Here is a 26,415-nt window from a genome sequence, read left to right as displayed (position 1 = left end):
AGAACATCCTCACAGAAATCACTGACTGTCCCTTTGCTGGCCATGGAGCCCTGAAGGCCATGCTGATAGCATTCATTGGATTGCTGTAGCTGACAAGGCAGTGCAGGGATGTTGGATCTGCACCTGCACAGATTGAATGTGTGTGCACCTGGGGTGGACAGGCATTGGGGCCTCCAGGAGCTGCTGGTATTAGTCATGGGCATCAGAGGTGATAAAGGCACTTGTAGCTCCCAGACAGCTCTGGCACTGACCAATATTTCTGCTGTGGTTAATGGGACTATTTGCAGTAGTCTGTCAACTGTTCGTGGGCTGATTTGGCCCTGTTGCATGACAAGTGGGGCGGAGGGACCTGCAGATCTGTGCCCTGGGAAGGGATAATGGAAAAGGATAGAGAGATAGGCCTAAAACAAAACAGCGGCAATGATCTGAGGAAAAACAAATTAATTTAAGAAATAAGATATTGGAATGCAAGATAACACACTGTAATACAATATGATACAATATAATTAGAACTGAAGCTAATAAATTAAAGAGAGTCCAGAAGCCAAAGGCCTTACTCTAATGCTGTGATGAGATGGCACCCACAACAGAGACAAGCAAGACGATTGAACGGGATGTCAGGTGACTTACCAAACACTCCAAGTCAATCCTATGCCTGCTGCTGGGGAACACCCCATGTATCCTCTCTGTTTCCTCCCACTCTTCAACATCCTCAAAGCACAAAACACTGTTAGAAAGCAGTAAATAGTCTTTCACCCTCTCAAGCTACTCTGCATGGTACATGCCTGCATTTCAGCCTCCTGACTCTGGGATGGGTAGCAGAAGAAACCCCCTGAAATTCCAGGTGGAGACAAGACAGTTACGAGACAGTTAAGTCTTCTACTCCATCCAGACTGCCACAAGTCCTTGGGCTAGATAAGTTCCATTCAAGGATGCTGAGGGAGCTGGTGGAGGTGACTGCCAAGCTGTTTTCCACCATCTATCAGTGATTCTGGTCAACTGGAGAGGTCCCAGATGACTGGAGGCTTGCCAGTTTGACTCCCATTGCCAAGAAGGGTCATGAGGAGGATCTAGGGACCTACAGACCTGTCAGTGTGACCCTGGTGCCAGGGAAGGTTGTGGAACAGATTGAATGTGTGTGCATGTGTGGGACAACCAGGGGATCAGGCCCAGCCAGCATGGCTTCATGAAAGGCAGGTCCTGCTCGACCAACATGATCTCTTTCTATGACTGGGTAATCTGTCACCTGGTGGATGAGATAAAGGCTGTTGCTGATGACCTAGACTTCAGTAAAGTCTTTAATGCTGTCTTCTACAGCGTTCTCCTAGGAAAGCTGGCAGCTCACGGCTTGAACAGGTACGCTCTTTTCTGGGTGGAGGGCTGGGCCCAGAGAGTGATGGTGAATGGAGTTATGTCCAGCTGGTTGCTGGTCATGAGTGGTACTCCCGAGGGGTCGATATTGGTGTCCATCCTGTTTAATATCTTTATTGATGACCTGGATGGGGGTATTGAATGTACCATCAGTAAGTTTTCAGATGATACCAAGTTGAGTGGACATGTTCATCTGCCTGGGGATAGGAAGGCTCTACAGAGGGGGCTGGGCAAGTTGGATCAGTGTTGAGGACAATTGTATGAGGTTCAACAAGATCCAGTGCTGGATCCTGCACTTTGTCACAACAACCTCATGCAATGCTACAGGCTTGGGGCAGGGTGGCTGGAAAGCTGTGTAGAAGAAAAGGATTTGGGAGTGTCAGCTGATAGCTGGTTCAACAGCCAGCAGTGTGTCCAGGTAGACAAAGTGGCCAGTGGCATCCTGGCTTGTTTCAGAAATAGTGCTGCCAGTAGGAGCAGGGAGGTGATCGTCCCTCTGTGCTCAGCTCTGGTAAGGCCACATCTTGTATGCTGTGTTTTGGGCCACTCACAACATGAAAGACATTGAGGAGCTGGAGCTTGTCCAGAGAATAGCAAAACAGTGAAGGATTTGAAGCACAAGTCTTATGGGGAACAGCTGAGGGAACTGGGATTGCTGAGTCTAGAGAATAGGAGGCTCAGGGGAGACCTTATTACTGCCTAAAATACCTGAATGGTGGCTACAGTGCAGAGTTGGCCTCTTCTCCTGGTTAACAGTGGTAGGACAAGAAGGAATGGCTTCAATTTTCTCCAAGGGAGGTTCAGATTGGATGTTACAAAATGTTTTTTCTCTGAAAGAGCAGTAAGGTATCGGAAAAGCCAGGGAGGTGGTGGAGTCATTGTCCCTGGAGGTGTTCAAGAAACGTGTATGTATGGCACATAAATGTGTACACAAGGCACATGGTTTAGTGGGGAAATATTAATGACAGGAGGTAGGTTGGATTAGACCATCTTAAACGTTTTTTCCCACCTTAATCATTCTAAGATTCATCCCTCGCACCGACTGGTCAGTGGGCAATTATTGGCTCTGCAGGGCGCTGCATTCTAATTGGCTGCAGCGGCAAAACAGGGCTGGACAAGGCTGCGCAGGGATTGGCTGATCATTGTCTAGGATTGGCCGTGGGCGGGGTCGGCAGTGCTGGTAGGAGGTGGCTGCGGACAGCCGGCAGTTTGGGGCGTGATTGGCTGGAAAGGCTTGAAACAGGGGCGTGCGGTGATGTGTGGCGCTGAGCCGGTGCGGTGCCTGTTCCCCGCCGCCTTCTGCTAAGACCCGCCGGCGGCCCGGCCCGGCCCTGGGGCAGCAGGCAGGGTCCGTGGCCGTAGCAATGGCTATGATGAAGGGGGCGATGGGCTGCCCGGTGGCTAACATCATGGAGGAGACCTTCAGCTGCACTGTCGCCAACCGCTTCTACCAGCTGCTGGACGACGAGTCGGACCCTTTGGACAACCTCTGCGAGGCCGAGCGCCGCCAGCAGCAACGCAAGAACCTCAACAAAGTGGTGGCCCGGCGGGGCAGCCCCGGTGGCAGAGGGGGTACCGCCAAGAGGGAGCCCCAGAAGCAGCGCAGGCAGCTCGGGACGCCCGCGCCGCCGCCGCAGCTCGGTATGGGGTGCCGCGCCGCGGGAGAGTGGTGGCGTCTCAGCGGCGTGGGTGCGGGTTCGGGCGGCGCTGCCTCGGGTGGTGGCGGTGGGAGTGATGCGATCCAGGCCGAGTGCTGCGGGCAGCGGGAGTGTGGCGAGATCCGAGGGAGCTTCCGCGGAGCGAGAGGCGGTCGGACTGCTCTGATGTGAGTCCGGGCCTCTGTGCTGCAGACAGTAAGTGCCGAAACAAGAAACGCGAGGGAGGAGCGGGAGGCAGCTGCCTGCCTCCGTTCATCTGCTCTAACACTGCTGTGGATGTCCCATCCCTGGAGGCATTCAAGGCCAGGCTGATGATGAGTGGCAGCCCTACCCACTGTGGGGAGTTGGAGCTGGGTGGGCTCTGAAATCCCTTCCAATCCAAGCCATTCTGTAAGTTTTAATACCTTGGGGAAATACATATTAATTGCAATGGAACTATTATTGTTCCATCAAGTTGTTGTCAGTGCTACCACCTCTATTCCTGAAGTTTAATTTTATGCTACTCCAGCAGCAATCACTTGACTTTGTGGGGCCAAATACGTGCTAGTTGATATGCATCTTTGTAGGAGACAATTGTATAGGTTGTTGCTTTAGGCAGTTGTTTTGGACTGTTTTTTTGAGGTACTTCTGAGATAGAAACATGACTGTCAGAAATCTCTGCCTGGAAGATGGACATTCATTTTAGCACCAGGTCTCCTTCATTTTCAGGGTTATTTGCTGTGGTTACCAGCAGAAAGCAGAGGAATCTGTTAGTGAACAGCAGGGCGAAGCTTTGATGAAAAAGTTGTTGCACAAGTGCTATTAGGTGTCCACCAGGACAGTGAAGTATGTGAAAGCCATCTTCACTTCCTACTTCTCCATTGATGTCTTGAGCATACAGGTTCTGAATGTAATCCTCTGTATTACCCCATGACCTGATGGACTGAATATTTTCTGCTACCTTGATAGTAAGGAAACCTTCTTTCTGCAGGTAAAGGCATCAGATGCATGCCTTGTTTTACTTTACTGATAATTTAAGCAGGGAAAAATACTGCTGGCTTTGGTAGTAGTCTTTAGGAAAGTGAATAAGCACCTACCTGAGGAATTATTTCTTATTAGGGAAATAAAAAGTACTTTCTCCTTTAAAAGTGGTTATCCTGAATTTTGAATGCTTATGTGTTTGTGTCTTGGGTTCCTTGAGAAATAAGATTGTGTGGTGGAGAGAGGTGAGACCTGGGCCTGCCTGTGTACCTCTGCTATATTCGTCTTCTTGCTTGAATTACATGAAGTTAATTTGTTGTGCATAATTCAGTTTGAAAACTTCTGGATACCAAAAAAGTTACAGGGGGACTGCTAACTTAATGGGTGAGAATGATTGACTACTGGAAAGGTTTATCTTAGCAGCTGAATTTGGCACAAATCTTCTAGTGATGGCTGCATTTCTAGGATATGCTCCTATTAAATATGTAATAACAAATTACTAAATTCTGATATTAGTGATTAATCTTATTTTTTCCTCTAAAGTGTAATATCTTTAGTAATTATCAGATCTAGGGCCTGACTCTCTAATTTCATTTCACTGTTTCATAATTAAATACTACAAAGGACCATGTTTGTGTCTGATCAGTTGGATCAGGTTCTGGTATTATGATTCATTGTACCTTGTACAGGTTTATCTAATTACTTGATTGTGTTGCTTGTTTGGGTTTCAAAAAGTGTTAAGCTTCACAGTTTTTTATTATTGTATTTCTTGAATACAGTAAGTCTGAAAAAGTAGTCTTCACTGTTAAGCCTGCATCTTTTGTGTGACTTGTAGAAAGAATTACAGTCATCTGAGAGACTGTTACAGGTGTTGTTTTGAGGTTAGAGTGGAAGATTTAATTACAGTGTTATAAATTAATGTTTTAAATTCTATTTAGTTCTTGCTTATCATTTCCAGAGGATCTGGAAATGTTTTCAGTGTGTTTCAGTTGAAACAAACATAAGAGGACTTTGCAAGATATTTCAGTACTTCGAGCTTCAGAATCCAAATTGCTAGGAGCTGACAAGGAGGCTACTTTTCTTTTTATCTCCCTTTAAGATGAAAAGTCATTGCTACTTCATAATGTACCAAAACAAACATGGTTGTTTTCCCCCTCCCCCCCGCCATATAATGATGTGATTGTGGCTTTTTAATTTGAGTTACTGTGTTTTTTATAAAAATGTTATTCTTAAAATGAGGACTCGTATAAAAGCTCTTTGTAGGTGCTGCAGCACTTGATGCTAGCTCAGTTGGTTCTTAGCACAGTAGCCAAACTGCATTTGCCAGCTCTTTAATTCAAAAAACCTTGTTGCAGAGCTTGCATTCTTTAGCAGGACAGGCAAATTAAACCTGTTGATCATGCAGTAATAAACTCAATTCAGTTGAAAGCTCTCAATCTTTGTTGCTGATGCCTTCAGAAGGTTTTCTTCTCTCCTCTTCACTTGATGATTTGTGTGATGTTTTGATACAGTTCCTAAATTGTCTGAATTTTTAGCTGCTACTTTAAGTTAATATGGCATTATGTGTTTCTGGGGATATTTTTCCTATGCTGTCTGCAGTTCTCTTTTTAAAAATAATTCCAATATCATTCTTTCAGATAGGTAGGCAGAAGAATTGTCCGGAGAGGTAGCTGTGGTAGGCAGCTCTGTAAGTGATTGCTAACACCCAGGGAAAAAAATAAAACTTAGTTCCATTTATTTTTCTTTGGAGTGTTGTATGCAGTAGCTGGAGGTAGACTTATTTTTTTGGATACTATTCTGTGAATCAAGTAATCAGCTATGCGTTAGTTCACAAAATGAAATGCTTCAAGGATTGGAATTAGTCATGTAACATGCACATGTGCAAAGGGGAGGAATTACGGTTGTTCACGCAGTTCTAAACTGGGTAGGTGGGAAGTCTCTGTTAAAAGAACTGTGATTAGGGTAACTAATTCAGGTTTGCTACAGGGTTGGTTAGCTCAGTAAACAGACAGAAGTCACTGTCATTAAGTGTAAAGCAGTATTATGGGAGAACGTGGCTTAGAGTTGGAAGTTAGATTTACTACTCTGCTGCATCATATACAATTTCTTTAATTCAAACTTCTATAGTTTAGGAAAGAGTACTGAGACAGTAAATTGGATTGTGTTAAAATAGCATGTCTGATTCTTGCTGCAGCCTGAAAGAAATTGATGGGTATTACTGAGATACCCATGTCAGGAAATATAGAAAAATTGCCATGCCTTTGAAAGGCATTTTGCTTTCCTATGTAGAGAGTCTATGGTTTTGGTCACCTCAGGGTCAATAAAACTGGAAAAAGCACACAGGAGTAACATATGTGGCCAAACTTACAGAGTAATTTATGTATTGAGAAGACCAAAATTGAGGTTCTGAGAGGAGGTATCTAAAGATATAATGTATATAGAACTACAAATGAGAGATGGAGAAGGCAAAAATGTTTTGCTGTCTTTGATTCAAACAACTTCTGAATGTAGCCTGTCAGGTGGAAAGTGTTTTGTCACATTCTCTGTCTTCATACTCTCAGTGTGCTGGCTGCTGCCCTCACCTGCTTTGCTTCTTGAACAGGCACTAGAGCTGTTTCTGTTGTAGCTTGTAGTGCCTGAACCCAATTGCAAGCTGGGGCATTTCATGGTGTTTGTCCAAATAAAAAACAAGGTCTGCTAATTGAAAAAACAAACAAACACAAAAGAATCAAACGAACAGTAACAAACCAAGAAAACCCCTTTCTTTTTTCCATTAAAAATAAGGTGGTGAGAACACTGTGTTATCAGGTGCCTGTGAAGAGCCTTCATAACTATCTCTTCCAAAGCAAAACTTCTGTTTGAGGACAACACAACAAGAGGAACTTTGGATGGGAGCTAGACACAACTGCAAAGGCAGTTTGTTTGGCTGAATTGTTTTAAAATCCTTCTGTTGATATACAGTGGCAGGGAGCTGAAAAGGTGTGTTCTTAAAAAAGTACAGTATGTGCTTTCCCAACTCATATTTCTGTGAAACATGTTTATTAAAAACACTTTTTAGAGAGTTGCCTTGCCTAAATGCTGTTTCATAAGCAACACTAATACTGATAGTAATGCATTGTGATGGCAAAGTGAAAATACACTTCAGTATGTTGGCTGTTCTATTTAACCAACAACTCATAAAAAACGAGCTTTTCCTTAGTGATGTCTGGGTATAGTGTCTGGTACCGTTTAGAAGTGTCTTTCTCAAGTAATAGCTCAGCTGTCTTTTCTGGGGGGGAAAAAAAAAGCTGGTTTTGAAACAGTTCATTCAGTTCATTACATTTTCAATTTGAATATATTGATTTAGAAGGTAAAGTGATAGGCAACTGAGCCGGTAGACTGGACAGGTGCAATAGCCTCCCATGGAGCTAGAGATGAAGTGAGTAATAGTGGATGTCTTCTTCAGCTTAATGTAAATCTAGCTGTAGGAAACAAGAGAATCACCTTAAAGAGAGGCTAGATTTGACCTAGAAAAGATCAGTATTCAGGTTTTTCATTGCAAAGTTTGTGAGATTTCAAGTAAAAGATCCTCAAAACCCTACTGTGATTTTGCAGGAAAGTTGCGTACCAATACGTATATTTCTAGCCAGTATATAAAATTGGAGTGTACTAACAGAAGTTGTTGATAAGCATTCAAAGCATAGCTCAGTTCATTGTAAGCGAAAGACATTGTGGCAACCCTACACAAGAGTACTTATGTGTTACTCTTTCCTGTCTGTCAACCGCAATTCCAATAAGTTTGTTGGCCTTTGGAATCTTACATGGAAGTTTGAATTGGGACATATGTAGCAGTAAATTTAAATAGGATAGCTTATGCTATCACAGCTATCAGATTCTAATTTGGTTTGCTGTTGTAAGCTGAACTGAAAAATTGTGCCAGTAATCGATTCAAGGATTACACCATTTATTAGAAGTGTGGTTGCTGCAGCCATTTAGTTTTAATCCACTGCTGTGTGTCTGTCAAACCAGTTAAAGTATTTTTATATGATTTGTATCACAAGTAATCTTATGCAGTATGTATGGCCGTTTATTAGAATCAAAGTGAACAAACTATGCTGAAGCAACGATCTATCTGCTTTATCTGCAACGGTCAGTGCTAGTACTTTTAAGAGGTACTGGGAGTATAACAGAACCACTAATCTCTTTTAAATGGCTGTTACCTCTTTGTTGTGTCAAGGAGTTCTCTGAGTGTGTGTATGTGGAATAGATGTTAATGCTAAATATGTAGGGAAATTGGTCTTTGTGTTCTTGCAAAGTTATTCTAAATGCTTTTAATAGCTAATGAAAGGCTCAGAAATAAAAATGCACTCTTATGTTGCAATTGCTCATTCAGATCCAATCAAAATAAGTGGTCAAAAATTAAAAGTATTTTTGTTCCCCAAAACTAGGATTTCAGCTTAGAACCAATGCTTGCATAATTGGTGGTATAATTGGGATATACATATAGCAGACAGTGTATGCCATTCTGTATTCTTTACAATTTCAAGCTTTTCAAATTAGTATAATTTAATAAAAAGTTCTCAAACTAATTTCAGAAATTGCCATTTATCCAGATATTTCATCTTAGTTTTGGGAATGAAAAAACAGCTTCTTCTGTAAGAATTGAGCTAATCCAAACCTTGAGGAGGGAGAATGTATCATTTCAAGTGGTCTGTAGCTTAAAGAAAACCAGTTAAACTTCCTTCTGTGTACAGATATGATTATCCTTATTGCATAGCAAGAGGCTTCATCTATCACAATTTTATCTTATTCTCTGAGTGGATTGTTCTTTAATTTACTTTTATAGATTACGTTGCAGACTTCATGCTTGCCAGCCAAGCTTTAAATCAGATCTTTATATGTGGACATTTTCTGTAGAACTAGGAATTCATTTGTATATTAATATTGTGTAATGGAATAGATTTTTGTATATTCTTGCAGCTGAGGCACATTAACCAGGACTATAATTTGTACATTAAGCTGTTGAGTTCAGTAACTTCCTCAGCAGCGCAGGTGCTTGTAGAAAAAAGAACACAGTTTCACTGGTCTGAGGCTTATGTTTCTTTAGTTCCTTGATTGTATTAAATAGAGGACAATTTGGGGAAAACAGGGATGGATGAACTTAATGAATTCTGTTGTTATACAGGATGCATTTGGGTTAAATGGATAACCTCAACTTGTCATTTACAATACACAGTACCTTTGCAATCAGTTTTTTCAACCTCAGCAGTGTCCAAAAAAAAATCCCAGAAAGCTTAAATACATTTTGTCTTGGAATATATTGATATTTTAGAATTAGGTGTAGCCTCTGTATTTGTTGCTTGGGTATCTTTTGTTTAAACTTGATGTCTGGCAGTGTTAAATAGTTATCTTCTCCTTAGAGCTGCAATAGGTGATCCTTATTTTATTGTATGCCGCATTTGTGAGCTTAAAGGAGAAATACAGGCTCAGGCTTGAAAATTTAGCTCATCTATCAAGAAATGCGTTGATCAACAGCTGATAAATCTGAAATGATCTTTTCATCATTTATTCTGCAACAGTCTTGGAATTCATGTCTTCCAAAGAAGCTTCTCTGTCTTGTTCTGTAGGACACTAGCAAGATCTTTGACATAAGAACATAAGAAACGATTTTTGTTCTTCATTTTTGTAACTTCATGTGAGAGGGAAAAAAAATGCAATTTCTCTAGCTTGTTTTTTTTGTTGCGTGTGTGTTTTTGTTGCGTGTGTGTTTTTGTTGCGTGTGTGTTTTTGTTGCGTGTGTGTTTTTGTTGCGTGTGTGTTTTTGTTGCGTGTGTGTTTTTGTTGCGTGTGTGTTTTTGTTGCGTGTGTGTTTTTGTTGCGTGTGTGTTTTTGTTGCGTGTGTGTTTTTGTTGCGTGTGTGTTTTTGTTGCGTGTGTGTTTTTGTTGCGTGTGTGTTTTTGTTGCGTGTGTGTTTTTGTTGCGTGTGTGTTTTTGTTGCGTGTGTGTTTTTGTTGCGTGTGTGTGTTTTTGTTGCGTGTGTGTGTTTTTGTTGCGTGTGTGTGTTTTTGTTGCGTGTGTGTGTGTTTTTGTTGCGTGTGTGTGTGTTTTTGTTGCGTGTGTGTGTGTTTTTGTTGCGTGTGTGTGTGTTTTGTTGCGTGTGTGTGTGTTTTGTTGCGTGTGTGTGTGTTTTGTTGTGTTTTTTAGATGACTGAACTGTGTCAACAAGAGAGCTAGACTCACTGATCTGGAAGGGAAAGAATATATATTTAAAGACAGTGTCTGGTAAGACTAACTATTGGGGCATTTAATAGTTGGGGTGGATTTGAGACTGGAGGGTTAAAGCTGAAGTCTGTAAGGTGTAGTTAGCTCACTTAAGTCGACAGTAACTATGATTCAGTTATTGTTAAACGCTTAGTAATGTGTGTGTGTGTGTATGTGTATGTAGGTCAGAAGCAAGCACCTAAACAAGAAGAGTGTGGAGGAAAAGACAATAGCAGAGCAGAGAAACAAGACAAAACTGAATGGAGGCCGTCATTCATGGAACACTCATCTTATGAAACAGAAAGTCAAGCAGAACTCACAGCTAAGAGGTATGTATCACGTAGAAGATCATAAAGTGCCTCATAAAAAGGAAAAGTGTATATGGGATGGGAAAGAGAGAGAAAGAGTTAAACTTCTTAAGCAGATATCACAGCCAAAAGTGACTTAAAGTGTTGTTAGTTTGTAGATTTGGTGCAGTACAAATTAGTTATGTCTGGCAGAGCTGCAATTTTGGCTTCCTTGCAGGTTGATATGGAACTGTTTTGTGAAGGCAAAACTAAGAATTGTTAAGATCTGAAAACTTAGCCCTTAGTCTGTAATGTAAATACATTTGGTTATCAAATTTTTTGGGACATCTGGTGCAGATTGAAAGTAGAATAAATTTTACAGTTCAAACTGAAACTACACCTTGCTGTACTGCTTGCTACTTAGACAGTGAACACGCAGATTTTGTTTTTGTTCTAAGTACTAGAATAATTCCACAAACTTTTAACAGTGAAGAGTATAGCTCTTCTTACTGTCTGTGAATGTAGTTGATATTTTAAAACTTATTTGCAGTTGCATATGAATCTGAATTTGAGAGTGGAGTTATTACTCAAATCACTGAAGACATGACAGCTTTATAGTGTTTTATTAAACTTCTCTAATATTTCTGTTCATCAGTGGCTAAAGTTGCTATTCCTATTGTGTATAATAATTCTTACTTTAATGCTAAAACTAATACAATTGTACTGTATTATGTAAAGATGTGGATTTAAAAAATTTTACAGTAGCTCCCCTATACTGATATCACAGTTACATGAAGTAAACATAGGATTTTTTTCTCCTTGTACTCCGACTACAAGTCTTTTTAGACCTATTGAGAAATTAGACTATGAAAGGCCAAGAGGTTGTGGAAGAGGAAGAGGTGAAATGCAAGGTAGAGGAAGAGGTGGTGGAATAAACAAAAGTTTGATGGCTTTGACCACAGAGGAAAATGGGAATTTGAAAGACAAAGTGGCAGTGATGAAATGTAAGTGTTGAGTGTGCTTATTCTCAGTGAACAATAGAGGTGACATTATGGTAGAATTTCTTGCATATTCTATGCCTTTCTCTGTAGACAAACTGGCTGCCAAAAAGACAGTTTTAATTTGGGACTCTGCTGGGGAAAAAAAAAGCTCTTAAAGAATGTTCTTTCCTCTTTCTAGCAGAATGAGAACAGATAACATAGAAAGTGGAAGTGGAGCTTGCAACTGGGAGCAGTTAAATATATGGTGTACAATATATAATTGTGTCCACCATCATCGTCTGGTTCTCACTGTAGGCAGTATTCTGTTCATCAAAGTCTGGATGTTTTTAGGTTAAAGTTGTGCTTTCTATTCACTGTTGTGATTAATGCTGTTCTATAGCTTATTGAACTTATCTCTATTGTTTATACTGAACAGCTGAACTTGTAGCAAAAGTGTGGTGAAAGTTCTTGAATAAAAGCCAGCCAAAATTCAGCTGAGTGGGGACAAAGTTGTCTTTTAACTGAAATGAGTTATGAATTTTTCTAATATTCAAGTAAGTGGGATTCTTGTATTTGATGTTGCTACCAGTGAAGCTTTGTCATTGGGCCTAAGATTTTATGTTGCAAAGCTGTAGTACAGTTTTGTGCGGTCCAGTGGTGCTTAGCTGGCTGCACCACTGAAGAATATTTCAGAGCATGCCAGGATCAGTGACAGAGTGTGACTTTTTATTTAGTGGTCAAAAAGATGAAAAAAGTTAGGAACTTCAGTTGTCTACTTCATTCATTGATATGTATTTGGATTACCAAAAACTTTGTTGGGAAAGTCTGCTTTTGTCTATTTGCAGTTGGTTAAGTATTCCAGCTTTTCAAAACAAGTGATCATCTATGTAAATATGGTTTTATCTAATTGTGCAAAACTAGCTTGTCTAATATACTGAAGATGGAGTGAACTGTGTAAGGCTCAAGAAAGTGAAGTTCAGTTTTATTTTTGCCTTCAGTCTTCCCTGATAACTGCTTGCCTCCTTGAAGCTATGCTAAAGTATCTGGAAGGCAAGAAGGTGATCTGGGAGAACCAGTATGGCAAATCCTACTTGACCAACCTAGTGGCCTTCTCTGATTGTGTCACTGCAGTGTTCAGTGGACAAAGAACTGGCTGCAGGATTGAGTCCAAAGAGTGGTGGTCAGTGGCTCAGTGTCTGGGTGGAGACTGGTAACGAGTGATGTCCTCCCGGGGTCGGTGCTGGGACCAATGTTCTTTAGTATCTTCATCAGTGATATGGATAGTGGGGTTGAGTGCACCCTCAGCAAGTTTGCTGATGACACCAAGCTGTGGGGGCTATTGACTCACCAGAGGGATGGGATACCACCCAGAAGGACCTAAACAGGTTTGAGCAGTGAGCCCAGGAGAACATCATGAAGTTCAGTAAATCCAAATTCAAGATCCTGCACCTGGGTTGAAGCAACCCCCATTACCAATACAAGTCAAGGGATGAAATGATTGAGTGCAGTCCTGCTGAAATAGACCTGGGGGTACTGGTGGATGGGAAGCTGGACATGAGCCAGCAGTGTGCCCTTGCAGCCCAGAAAGCAGAGCTGATAGTGGCCTTTCAGTATTTAAAGGGCAACTACAGGGAAGGAGACAGACTCTAGAAGGTCTGTGGAAACAGAACAGGGGAAATGGTTTCAAGCACAGAGAAGGCAGGTATAGGTTAAAGATAAGGAAAAAATCTTTTACAGTGAGGGTGGTTAGGTACTGGAACAGATTACCCATTGATGTGGTTGTTGCCCCGTTCCTGGAAACTCTAATGGCGAAGCAACCTTATCTAGCTGTGTTGTTGCTGTTCATTGCAGGGGAGTTGGACTACATGTCCCTTCCAACTCTGAGGATTCTGAGATCCTGCTTATTTCCCCTAGCTGTTTTTTTTTGTTGTTGTTCAGTAGTATTACTACTTAAGGTACAAGTGCAGATATCAAAGCTTTCTTGTGATGTGTCATGTATGGTGGAAGTGTGATTAAATTGGGACTGTCTAAACAATTCTAGAAGTGTATCTGTACCTTAATTGTTAATGATTCATTGAAGCTACAAGGTTTTTGTTGTTGTTATTTTTTTTATATTTTTAATACGCATACTTACCAGTGGAATGAAAATAAGTATGCTACAGGTTTTATTTGGCCAGTGAAGTGTTACAGAAAATGTAAACTTCTAAGATGAAATATGAACACTACTGTTTCAATAGTGGAAAATAAAAACCACAAGCATCAGAGATACACTGTTGTCAAGTACTGGTATTCATAATTGGGTTATTGTCTTCATGCATCTTTGAATAAAAGTACATGAAAATTGTTTTTTCCAGTTCTTTTCATTTTGTTAGTCCATACAGTCACTTAGATGAACTTTTTTCTTATGATTCTGGAGTTTCGTTTCTTTTGTTGTTTTTTTTTTTTCCCCCTTTCCAACAAATTTTGCCAAATACATCATGTTTAGACCTGCAGGGTTTTTCCTAATATGACTTACAAAGAGCATATGTTTTCTGTTTACTATTCTAGTGAGGTGAAACTGCTCCAATGGAAGCAACTGCAGAAACAGCTAAGTCTCCAGAGATGTCTGAAGGAGAATCTCTAAACAAGTATAGCTGACTAAAATAATTATTTCTAAATGCAAAGGAAACAGTTTACTGTTACTGACATTCTTGACTTGTACTGGGAAACATACTTGAAATTTGAACTGTGAAGTTTTGCTACTGCAGATATTTTAAAAAAGAAACTTTCTCTATACTTTTGTCTAAAAAAGGAGTTCTTAAGTATTAGAAAATCTTAATTATGCAGCTGCAGTTTTCAATGACCCACTGATACTTACATTCCTAATGCGTGATGATGATTTAATGAGGGGCTGTGCATTGTGTTACACCTTTGACTTGGGAAATGAATAAAAATTACTCTGCTTTATTGAAGTAGTAGAGTACTTCAGAAGTAATTTTTTTTTTAATTTTTATTTTTTAAAAAAAAAGGTATTCATGATGCCTGTGCAGTCACACAAACACAATTGAAGAACACTTAAGATAAAATTCTCTAAGTTAGTTATTCATCAGTCACTGATAATGTACAGAGGACCTTTATAGAACCTGAAAAACTTGCAGGAAATGGTCTTGCAGTGAGCCCTAAAAGTAGACTTTGCCTTTTGCATTCTGACTTTAAGACTTATCAGTCTTCATGGAAAATTTGTTTTAGATGAAATAAGTGCTTTAGCTTAAAGTAACTGGACAATCTTGTCCAAGAAAGAGAATTCAAAGAATGAGCAAATAGCACGTTGTGAATATCTCTTAAACTGTGGAAAGTGACAGAATGTCGGTGCCTTCTTCTATTGTTATGAAGCCTTTTTTGTCCAACGATGCAACTTGTTTTTAATTAAGTTGGTTCATTTTTTAACTTGAGTAGGCTGCAAATACTATTTTATGTATTCAGTTTATATAAATCTGTTAGAAGCTGAGTTGGCACAACTTTTTTTTTTAATTTAGAACTCGAATATACAGATAAGCCTTTTTATATATGACAAAATCTAAGAAGCTGAGTGATGACAGGATTTCTAGAAAGGTTTTTCGAAGTGGTCTTAAGTCAGATGGCTAATGTAGATAAGTACAATGCAATTTTGACAGATTTATTTAGTTAAATAGGAGAGCAGCTCTTAAGCACTTTTTGTCAGTTACTGGCGCCTTTAGTTTTTTCAGGCTTGTACCAGTTTGTCCATCATTGTAGCAGTAAACAAGCCCAGCAATTTAAGCTCTTTGTAGTTATGTCCTGACATTAGTTCCATGTAGAACATAAGACTTCAAGTTTACGTCTTGGCAAAGGCATGTGACAGAATCTGCCATTTGTTTTTTTACAGAAATCTCAGAAGCCAGTAGGGAGTCAAAAAGATTGAGTGCTTTTACTGCTTATCTTATTTTTAAACATTTAATTTGGAAAAATGCTGAATTCAGTAAAATGCAGAAAAGCAAGTAAAGTGCAAGAACAAAACTGCTTAACATAATCTTTTCAATGTAGTAAATATTATTCTGGAAACTCACAAATCTGTATGCAAAATGCATGTTATATATCATAGAATCATAGAATTTCTCAAGTTGGAAAAAATCTTAAAGATCATCAAACCCAACCACAACCTAACCATATTACCATAACTCTAACAATGTTGCTCTAAATCATGTCCCTGAATACCACATCCAAAAGGATTTTAAACACATCTGGGGATGGCAACTCAACCACCTCCTTAGGGAACCTATTCCAGTGCCTAACAACCCTTTCTGTAAAAAATTTTGTCCTGATATCCAACCTAAATCTATACCTCATTGTGAGTATCTTTGAAAGTAATGTCATTTTGGTGACTTCACATCTTTTAAGATAAGGTGTGAATAGTACATATGTAATTAGGGAAGGTTGTATTACTTAAGAAGGGATTTCTTAATGTGGAAAATATGTTATTTTTCAAATATTTAAAAGCAAAAGCTGTTGGGATATGGTGTTCTGGTGTGACGTGCTTCAAAATTTACCTAAAGGATTTGTCTGCTTAGGTTGCCTCTGCTTTACAGAGTTGCTGTCAACTGGCAGGTAGCATACGCCAGTAGAAGATTTTAACCAGATTATATTCTGCTCTCCCTAGAGCCTCAGCCCTGTGGGAGTAGGAGTGTGTGTCCAAGTTACTGCTAGGGTTTTTCTCATTTTTACTTATAAATGCAGGAGTCACAGAATCACAGAATTGTAGTGGTTGGAAGGGACTTCTAGAGATTGAGTCCAACCCCCCTGCCAAAGCAGGCTTCGCAGACCAGGCTGCACAAACAGGTCTTCTCTGGAGACTCCACAACCTCCCTGGGCAGCCTGTTCCAGTGCTCTGTCACTCTTACCATAAAGAAGTTCTTTTGTATATTGGTGTGGAACTTTCTATGCTCCAGTTTATGGCCATTTCCCCTTATCTTGTCCCCACAGAGCACTGAAAAGAGGCTGGCCATGTCTCCCACACTTAAGATACTTACAGAGGGAGAGGATCACCTTCTTGTATTGAGACAGATTGAAAAACAAAAACAAAAAACAAAAACAAAAAACAGAAAACAAAAAAACAAAAAACACCCCAAACTTGATTTTGTTTCTTCTCTCATTCTCTTCCCTGGTGTGATTTACCAGTGATTTACCTGGTAAATAGTAAACCTATTTTAGAAAGTAGTTATAGTCCTGGCAATTGTGAAAAATTTGTTCAAGTGGAGATACTGCATAGCTTTATGGTTTGGTACTGGCTAACTTCACTGCATCTCTGGGAAGACTTCTATGAGCTTGTATAATCTAAAAGGTCTTTGCCTTTAGCTCTGTGTCTGTGTTGCTATTCTTAATTCCATTTGCAAAGTATTGTGGGACAAGAATGTATTTAATACTTGCATAATGTAAATTATTTCTTGCTATGTCTTCGTATTTCCTTTAAGTCTGAACAACATCAATATACAATGCATATAGTATCACAAATTACCTACTAGTAATTTTTTTTTGCTGCAGCTAACGTGTATGAAATATAAGTACTATTGCTATATAAGCTGTCCTCACAGATACTTTCTGTTGAACTTGTCTTCACAGTCTGAACAATTGAACAAATGTGTGTTAGTTGGTAATTCAGATAAATGGATTTTTATTTTTGCTCAGTGCAGCACATAGTCATCTAACCAATTCCTGTGAAAGGTACTTGTGGAGTTAGTATTTATTCTGTGATGTTTTCTTCCATTTCTTCACACAAAACCCATCTCCCTTTTTGTTGGATACGTGTATCCATCTGATCTTTTAAGGAAAAATTCCAAATTTGTCCTCAAGTGTACAGTCTTATTTAGTTCTCTTGTTTCTTAATTGTGACATAAAGCCAGTCCAAATCTTTATAAGTATTTTATGTAATGCTTTTCTTCTCTAGTTAACTTGTATAATGCAAATTGATCTTACGTTATCTCTTGATGGTCTTTCTAATGCTTTGGAATTAAATGTTGTTTTTCTTTTATCTCCCAAGTATCTTGCCCTGCTCATCATGGCCACACAACAATCTATTCATTTTTAGCATTATGTAAGTTTCTTCCTCAGCCCATCTTTAAAGACTTTCCTGTAGATCATGTATTTTAGACTTCGTATGTCTTACTGTTCTCTTCTGGACTCTTTAGACATTCCCACATGGAAGAACATGAACACTCACTTCAGAGTTTGGTCCATCCTAGTAGCAGTGACGTCTTTTCCAAACAAGGATTCAAGCATGTTGTTCTAATATTTTGCTGGTAGGAAGTCAACAGGTGCTGTTGATTGGAGGTTGATTGAGTTATCTGCAGTAATCCTGCACAGGTTAGGTAGGAGAGAGTTCATATTTCTGAGCTTTTTTCTTGCCAGTGTTTCTGTGTTTGGGGAGCTGACACTTTTGAAGCATTTTTGCTTCTTTGGAATTCCTAGTGTTTTGTTGAGGATTTTGTTTTTTTCTTTTGTTTGCTTTCATATCACTTACTCTCTTTATTAAATGTCTCTTTAGGATCTTTAGGAAATGGGGTAAATGCATTACTTCTCACAGTGCAAACAGTATCACAGAGTTGACCTTAAAGCTCTGCTTGAATGCATGTGTTTCTTTTTCAGATTGAAAGACTGATAACTAATACTTAAGTACTTGTTGCAGCTGTTTTTCTTCTATCTGCAGTTCTCATTGAGGACTGACACAGTGGAAAAAGGGAGAGAAGGACGAAATACTTCCTAGTGTTCAGAAACACAGTTCACTGATTCTGTTTTGACATACTGACTTAGGAATGACTTAATAGACAACATTATTATAAGCTTTCTTTCTCTTTTTTTCTTTGTCTCTGGGTGTCTGCATGTTGTCAGAACACTCACAACAAATGTATATGCTTCCAGCATGCTTGTACAACATCAGAGATGAAATGTGCTGTTCACTGTCACTTAATTATGCTTCTGTCCGTGATAAAGTGTAGAGGAGTGATTTTTTTACATGATCCTATAGTGATGAAATGAGGGAAAATTTTAAACTGAATTTAAACTGAAAGAGAGGAGGTTTAGGTTAGATGTTAGGAAAATTAATTCTATTCAGAGGGCAGTGAGGCACTGGAACAGGCTGCCTGGAGAAGCTGTGGATGCTCTGTCTCTGAGTTCAGGGCTAGATTGAATGGGGCCCTTTGAAGCCTGATCTGGTGGTGGCAGCCATGCCCATTGCAGGGAGTTTCGATCTCAGTGATCTCCAAGGTCTCTTCCAATCCAAGCCATTTTAAGAAAGTGAATTTCCAAATTGCACCTAAACAACTGCATTTTTATATTAAAAAAATTTGCTCTTGGTAATCAGCATTTGATAGAAAAAATATGAAACCTGGGATCCAATGAAAGGAAGGAAAGCTGTATTTCTCCTATGAGAAGGGACCTAATGAAAAGGTTTTCTGGAATAATCAGTGTTAGGAAAATGCTTAACGAACATCAACTTCTGTTGCTATGTGTAATAGCTTTGGGTGGGAGAAGGATGGATCAGATTTTAAGGATCTGGGAATCAACAGATACACTGTAGTTTATAGTGTTTATTGTAGTTTACAGTGTCCTGTAGTTCATAGTGTTTGGTTATTTTAACAATTATGATTGAAGGAGTTGTATTTCCTGCATTTGTCTCTGTTTAGGAGGAAATAGTTTTCTGCTGATAACTTAAATGGAACATGCTGTGAGTTTACTGTAAGCAGCAAGTGGTTCTGTTTAAAACAGTTATAGCATTTTCCTGGTGCTGGCATAAAGAATAGTCAAACGATATGTTGAGAAGGTCTTAGTCTTAGACATTGTCTTCTGTTTTCACAGATCAAAAATAAGCAAAGCTGATTGATCTGCTTGCATTTTCCTTTAGCATATCAGGATTATTGTGCTTTGTGACAAATTGAAACTGTACTAGGTTTAATCTGTCTGTTTTAGGCAGGTGGTAGACACTGCCCCTGTGTAACCTGACAAATCAAAGAAGCAGTGTGTGAATATTAGACCTCACAACTGTGGCTGTGTTTGCTAAAGTAGATTCACTGTTGAAACAGAGTTGAGAATATCCTAGACCAAAAGGCAGAGTGATTTGTTGTAGAATCTGCAATGCTTCAACTTACAGTAAGACTGGATAAATACCAGAACTTAGTCCAATAGTTGGGAGGAAATTCTTGCTTGTAAGACTAATTTCATGCAGGCCATAGGTGTATTTTACAAGTTAGGTTAATGTAAAAGTCATACACCAAGTTACTACGGCTTGTAAGTAAAATTGAGGACTGTAATTTGGTGAGAAACATTCCATGTGTTCTGTTTACTATCCTTACTTTAGAGATTAATGTTCTCTTTCATCCTGGCACGTTATAAGCTAATGGGTTTTACTTTACAACTACAAACCCTTAGAGTTGCTGAAGGAAAGCCAAAGGAAGAAGTAGTTCAAGAAATGACGTTAGATGAGTGGAAAAATCTTCAGCAACAGAATCGACCGAAGCATGAATTCAACATCCGGAGGCCAGAATCCACTGTTCCTTCCAAAGCAGTGGTGATTCACAAGTCAAAATATAGCAATGATGTAAGCATTACCTGTGGAATTCTGTAAACTTTGCTTTATGCTGAGGAAACTCTCCTTGTTTTCCACTAGTTTTAGTATAATCTGAACCCAAAATAGTATCTGAACTTTGTTACTGTAACCATGTATGTGCCTTAAAGTTTGCCTGACACTTATTGTCTGTTCATTTTTCTCTCAGGTCAAAATAGGGGTATATTTTATATGCAGGCATGTAATATATTAAGTTGTTCTGTTTTAAAATGTATATTCTTAGCAATATAAAACTTGTTTCCTTATTGCTGCCACATGTAGATCTCCAGTAGTGCCACAAGAGAAACTTGTCTTATAAAGACTTCTTATCCTACCTTGGAACTGTATTTAGCTAAACTATCAGTACATGTTTGCATGGATATGGCATCTATTTTGGCATCTGTTAGTCTGGATGCTAAGTGTCAATTTTCTCATCTGTTCTGGACCCCAGATTCCACTGTGCACTTGGATTACATACTTTTTTCCAGTGTTATGGTCCTATGTCTTAAAAGAACTCTGGAGACCTTTTTCTATAGTGATATACTTTCTCCCCACTTTTCCCATTTTTTTTTTTCCATGGTGTCTGTCGGGCTACGTTTCAGGAAGTACTTCTGTTAATATGATTGGGAAGTGCTGAGGAGAAGCATGAGAATTTGCTTATATTCCTGCTAGCTTAGATTGTAGATTTTGAGGGTTGCAAAAGTATATGTATGTGCTTGTAACCTAGCATGATGAAACTGTGATCCTTGATTAAGGTCTGTGTGCATGTATGCAATACACATTGTATTCTTTGTCTACTCATAACACTGAAACATGCAGCTTTTTTTTGTGAGTCATAATCACTGTAGGTCACTGAGTTCTTCTCGGTACAGACAAATACAGAAGCTGCTTGCATCCTTTTTAGCATGGTTTTTGGTGCTCATGGATACCATTGCCCTTTCCTTTGGGATGAGAGGATGCACTGGGGAGAATAACTTTCACAAGTTCTGAAAGTATGAGAAATGCATGCTGTTTTTATTGCTCCTAAACTTTCTTGGCTGGCAATACCAAGTGACCTTGTCAAAATGAATGTAAAAGAGATACAGAAACTGCATAACAAAGACAAATCAAAAGTGTTTTAAAATGAGAGATTCTTTACAGTATGGGATGAGTTTACAGATATGTTAACTTCAATGCATGTTAAAATTGTGGTGGGAAGCAATCTTAAATACACTAGGAACTAGGAATATTGAGAGTTAAAAGAGAATCTCATAGTTACAGACAAATATATTAAATATTGGCTAAGTAATAATGTTACTAGCCAATAATAAATATTGGCTAGTAAGGACAGAAACCACAGCATTTGGTTACTAGCCAATAATAAATATTGGCTAGTAACCAAATGCTGTGGTTTCTGTCCTTTTAACCATTAGCTGAAGGTAATTGTAGGAGTAAGTAGGTTAGGCCTGATTCTCTGGTTCCTTAGGGAAGCCTTATAGATTATATTGCTGCAAACTTCAATATTGTGGAGCTATACAGTATGGCAGACCTTGCTTCAAGGACTCTGAGCAAACAAAACTATCCCAGGTATCTGGGAGGCTGCAACTGTCTCACTTCTGTTCAAATGCTGTGCAAGTTGAGGCCTGTCTCCTATTCCAGATGTCATCTTAATTTTTTTTTTGCTGCTTATTTTGTAATACGTGTGTATGTAAATGTGTCAGGAAGGGTAGAAGGCTGTATATGGAAATTACGAGCCTTAATCACACGTTTTTTCTAGATACAAAAGGGAGAGCTTGAAGATGATTATCAGATTTTTCGAAGGGCAGTGAATGATATAACATCTCAGCTTGATATCAACTTTGGGAGTCTTTCTCGCCCTGGCCGTGGATCAAGAGGAGCACGAGGTTGTGGCCGTGGCAGACAAGTTGAGGAGACACGATCTCAACCAGAAGTAATGGTAAAGTTTTCTGTAGGTTTTGTTTGCTTGGCAACATTTTTTGGTGGTAATTGTCCTTTCCCTCTTCCCCCTCTATTCTGGAGGGGTTTCTAGAGTAGGAGACTTGTTTCTGTTACCCACCTCACAGTATGTTGGCCTGGTTATTTTCAGTTCCTGACCCATACCAAGTTGCTTAAAGTGAAATATTGATTCTGGCTGAGGAGCTCTAACACATATATTTCTGATGGCTGGATTACCAGCTGCTGTGTTGTTAACTAGAGGAAAGGATGCAGTGAACATTTCTTTCCTCATTTGATATAAATTAGGAAGTTATTAACATGACGAAGACTTACTATATAGCAAGAAATTTCAGTTCTGTATAGAATCATAGAGTCCTCAGAGAGTTGAATGAAGCTCTGAAGGCCATGTAGTCCAACTCCCTTGCAATGAACAGGGACAACACATCTACATCAGCTTGTCCAGGGCCTTATCCGGCTTTGTCTTTAGATTCTCCAGGCACAGGGCATCAACCATATCACTGCGCAACTTGTTCCAGTGCTTCACCATCCTCATGTAGATTTTATTCCTTATCTCTAACCTAAATCTACCCTCCCTGAGGGTAAAAGAGAAAAGAGATAGAGCTGTAACTTTATAGAAAAGTTTAATCAAGGTTAGGTTCTTTGTGGCTTAAATAGCATGTAAACGGCTCAGACAATAATTTAAAAGATAAAGTTTTCATGCTTCCATTTATTTTTTGCCAGCACTAACTATTCAGTTAAACACCTACTCTGTCAGAGGAGCTGATACTGACATTGTAGACTCTGTTTTTAAAACTGCCAGACCTTTAGTCTCTCTGTACCAGTGGGCATTCCAGTAGGTGAATGGGACATGTGCAAATAAACTCTAATTATAACAGCATCTTTAATTCAGCCCAAATTTAATTACTTTCTAAAGTGTTGATCTAAAGAACTTCCACTGGCTTTTTAGGAAGAAAAAAAGAAAAATCTGCTTACCTAAAAAAAAAAAAAAATTATACCTTTATTCTTCATAATCACCAACGTTGCAGTTAGTTGTACCTAAAGCAGTAAAACGGTTACATTAGGGAACTTACAAAGTGGTATGGAAAAGATTTTGTGTTTGCTTCATCTGAATGAAAAAGACTTTTTGTATCACAAACTACAGACTATTCAGTAGCCTTAGAAAGTTTAAAAAAAAAAAAAAAAAAAAAAAAAAACCAAACCCCTCCCCCCCCCCCCCCCCCCAAAAAAAAATTTCTTCTAAAAAAAGTTGTGGATGAGATTGTTGCATTTTCCCTATCCCACCTTAATACTACAAAATATGGTCCTACTCAGTATTATAAATATGTTCATGTTGTATCAATTATAGTAGTCATAATTTCGCAGATAAAATTTGTATTTCTGTGACAGAGAGGGTTATGAAGCATTTACTTTAAATAAAACAATGGATTTTTTCAGGGTAAATACATACTTATATGTAGCTTTCAGATGCTTTAAAATCTATTCACTTCTGTAAAGCTTCCTTTCTCACTCCTTAGGTGCAAATTGTTGCTCCAAATCCAGATGATCCTGAAGATTTTCCTGCTTTAACTTGAAAGAAATATCATGAATGGTGTTATCAACGGAGCTTTGGTGCAGCTCTAAAGAAACCAGTTCTGTACTGGTGCGGAGGAAAAAAAAAAGTCCAAGTCTACTGGAAAAGCTGTTCTGGTTGATGGGTTTTTGTTTTTTTTTTTTTCATGTGTGAAATGTTTGAACCCATTAATGGAAGCGAGTTCTGGAGACAACAGTGGTCTGGAATTCTGTTATAAGGCTTAGTGCTTGCCTCCATTTGTGAAAGCTGTATGAAGGATTGCAGTACTCAAGTATAAGGCTTTGAATGAACATCAAGAGTACAGTGCTTAAAAATGTAGAAACTATGTCAAGTTCTTCCTGGCAGCTTAGTGAAACTGTATGACATGGTTTGCCATCAGGAGTCTGTTTCATTTTGAGATATGAAAGCTACTTTCTATTTCTTTGGTTGAAGTGTATTTTACACATTTACAAGTTGCAGTTCTTGAGAGTTTGGCAAATAAAACACAGTGCTTACTGGTTTGAGTTTGAGGTATTATTTTTATGAGTCAGAGACTGAAGCCTCTGCTGTTTGGCAACAAAGAGCTGATCTTACGTGCCTGAAAAATATCCCTGAACAGAAGTGATTTTAAGACAGCAGCTTGGTTGCTTTTAACAGGTAACTTTAACAAGTGTTTGTTCAGTGAGAAAATGCTATTTGCAGCTATTGTCGGTGAAATAAAATAATTTTGAAGTAAAGACAGAACTAAGTCATTAAAGAAGAAATCTGTTTACTGCACGAGAAACTACAAACTAAAATAGTAAATATCTCAAGTTGGAAGGAGTCCACAGTGATCATTGAGCTCAGCTCCTGCCTCCACCCAGGACCACTCAGAATTCAAGCCCTGTGTCTGAGAGCAGTGTCCAAGCACCTTTTGAAATCCATCAACTTGGGCCCATGATGTTGGGGAACCTGTTCCAGTGCCTTATCACCCTCTCATGAAGAACCTTTTCCTAATACCCACTCTAACCCTTCACTGACATAGCTATGTTTCTTGCCTTAACAAATAGTTTGTGTGGCATTGAGGATGAGATGGCCTTGTCCTTTCCTTGCAGTCCTCCTGTTTCTGAACCTGAGCCAAATAACCTCAACTGCAGCTTGAAACTTACTCCTTAACTCTGGCTATTCTTCTAGAATATTTTTGAGTAGTTCTGCCAAAAATGGCTATTTGATGTTTGTGAAACATAAATTATTCTTGATGAGAGACTTTGTGTCTCTCATTATACCTTTTCTGCTCTTGTATCTTGACATAGATGGCTTCTCTTTCCGTATTGTTAAAATCTTTGACAGTTGTTCCCTATTGTTCTGGAACATTGTATTGCAGCACTCCATGCCATGTTGAACTGCAGCATAAGGACACTTGGATGATGCTACTCCAATAAGTATTAAACTTAGAATTTCATTCAAGTTTTCCTTCAAATTTCTAGATTTCATACAAATATGAAGATGATATTCCACTGTGACCCACACACACAATCCTCCTTTTAATGTTAAATTTTTTATAATTGTGGAACTTCCTTTTGGAGGGCTCTGACTGCATCTGTGTTTTTGCTTGCAATTGTTTCAGTCATTACAGAGATATTTACTAATGTTTTTTTTCCAATTTACTGGCAAAACAGTGAAATGCAGTGCTACTTTTAGTTGGGGAATTATTTCTTTTGCTTCTTTTCAGGAAGGTTGTATTTGTTCCTCACTTTGCAGATGAATAGTTACTGTAGGGACTGTAGTTGCTGGAGTGCAAATTTGGCAGTAATACTTTTCTATGTCCACATATCCAATACTAGCTTCTTTTTGGGGGACCATCCAACTGCTGTGTTTCCTTCCTATAGTTGAGACATGCCTTGAATAATTTCCTACCAAAAAAAAAAAAAAAAAAAAAAGATAGTTTAAGCAATCTAGTTTATTTTGAATGTTTGGGAATTGCACCTTTGTATGCACTGGGGTATTTATTTCCCACTTGAGAATTTCTGATTTTTCATCTGTATCAAATGTTTTTTACCATTAAGTGTATCCAAAAGACATGAGAAGGAATAGGGGTGCTAGTTAAAGGCACTGTTTTCTCTGAGTGTTCTGGAAAGTGAGGAGAAACCATGCAACTGCTCTTAATGGCTCTTTTAGCCATTAAGGCAACGTGATGTGTTTATTTTCTTCCCAAGACCAAAGCAGTCTCATATCAATAATTGACGTTGTTAAATTTGACAAAATCACAACTTCCTCCGCTTACCCAATTGACCCTTGGGGGATACCACTTATAGCCAGTCTGAATCTAGACAGATATAATCAATTGGATTCTTACAACTTGCTTAAGCCATTCCTTTTTTAAGTTTTGCATAGCTGTCACAGGAACATGTATATGTATAGGCACATTCATACAAGGAGTAATGTATTCACACGCACAAATGCAATGTTGATAATAATGTAATGTTGACCAACCACTGAACATGCTCCAAGGTTATCTGCAGAAAGTGTCCATTCATATATGTCACTGAGTGAACAGGCATAGAATTAGAGATCTTCTCTTTCAGTAACCAGCTGGGCAAGCATGGAAGAATTTGTGGGGTGGGATCTTCAGTCTTTGGACTCAAGAAAGTAACAACTGCCACTCTTCAACTCTGCTACTCAGAATTACATAAAACCTTCAGGTGTTACCTGTCCACAAACACCTTTTTGAGGATATGATGCAACAAATGTTTCAGATGGCTGAATGTACAGAGCAGCTTTAGGTACTGCATCACTTTTAATGGCAGCAATCTGATTAACACCAGCTTAATAACTTCAATAAGGT

General features: G+C 39.0%; 1 protein-coding gene across 1 annotated transcript; it reads left to right on the top strand.

Moving 5' to 3' along the window:
• Positions 1-2,741: 2,741 nt before the first annotated feature.
• HABP4 (hyaluronan binding protein 4) lies at positions 2,742-23,613 on the top strand (the record flags this gene model as incomplete). Its single annotated transcript, XM_079548459.1, is given in 9 exon segments — positions 2,742-3,012; positions 10,414-10,558; positions 11,354-11,454; positions 11,457-11,520; positions 14,044-14,045; positions 14,048-14,123; positions 19,912-20,080; positions 21,843-22,022; positions 23,557-23,613. Coding segments are annotated over 9 exon segments (1,065 nt in total).
• Positions 23,614-26,415: the final 2,802 nt, after the last annotated feature.

Source organism: Tetrao urogallus (genome assembly GCF_951394365.1).
Source record: "Tetrao urogallus genome assembly, chromosome: Z".
Lineage (NCBI taxonomy): Eukaryota > Metazoa > Chordata > Aves > Galliformes > Phasianidae > Tetrao > Tetrao urogallus.
Note: the sequence above shows the minus strand (reverse complement) of the source record. Positions and strands in the feature narration are given on the sequence as shown.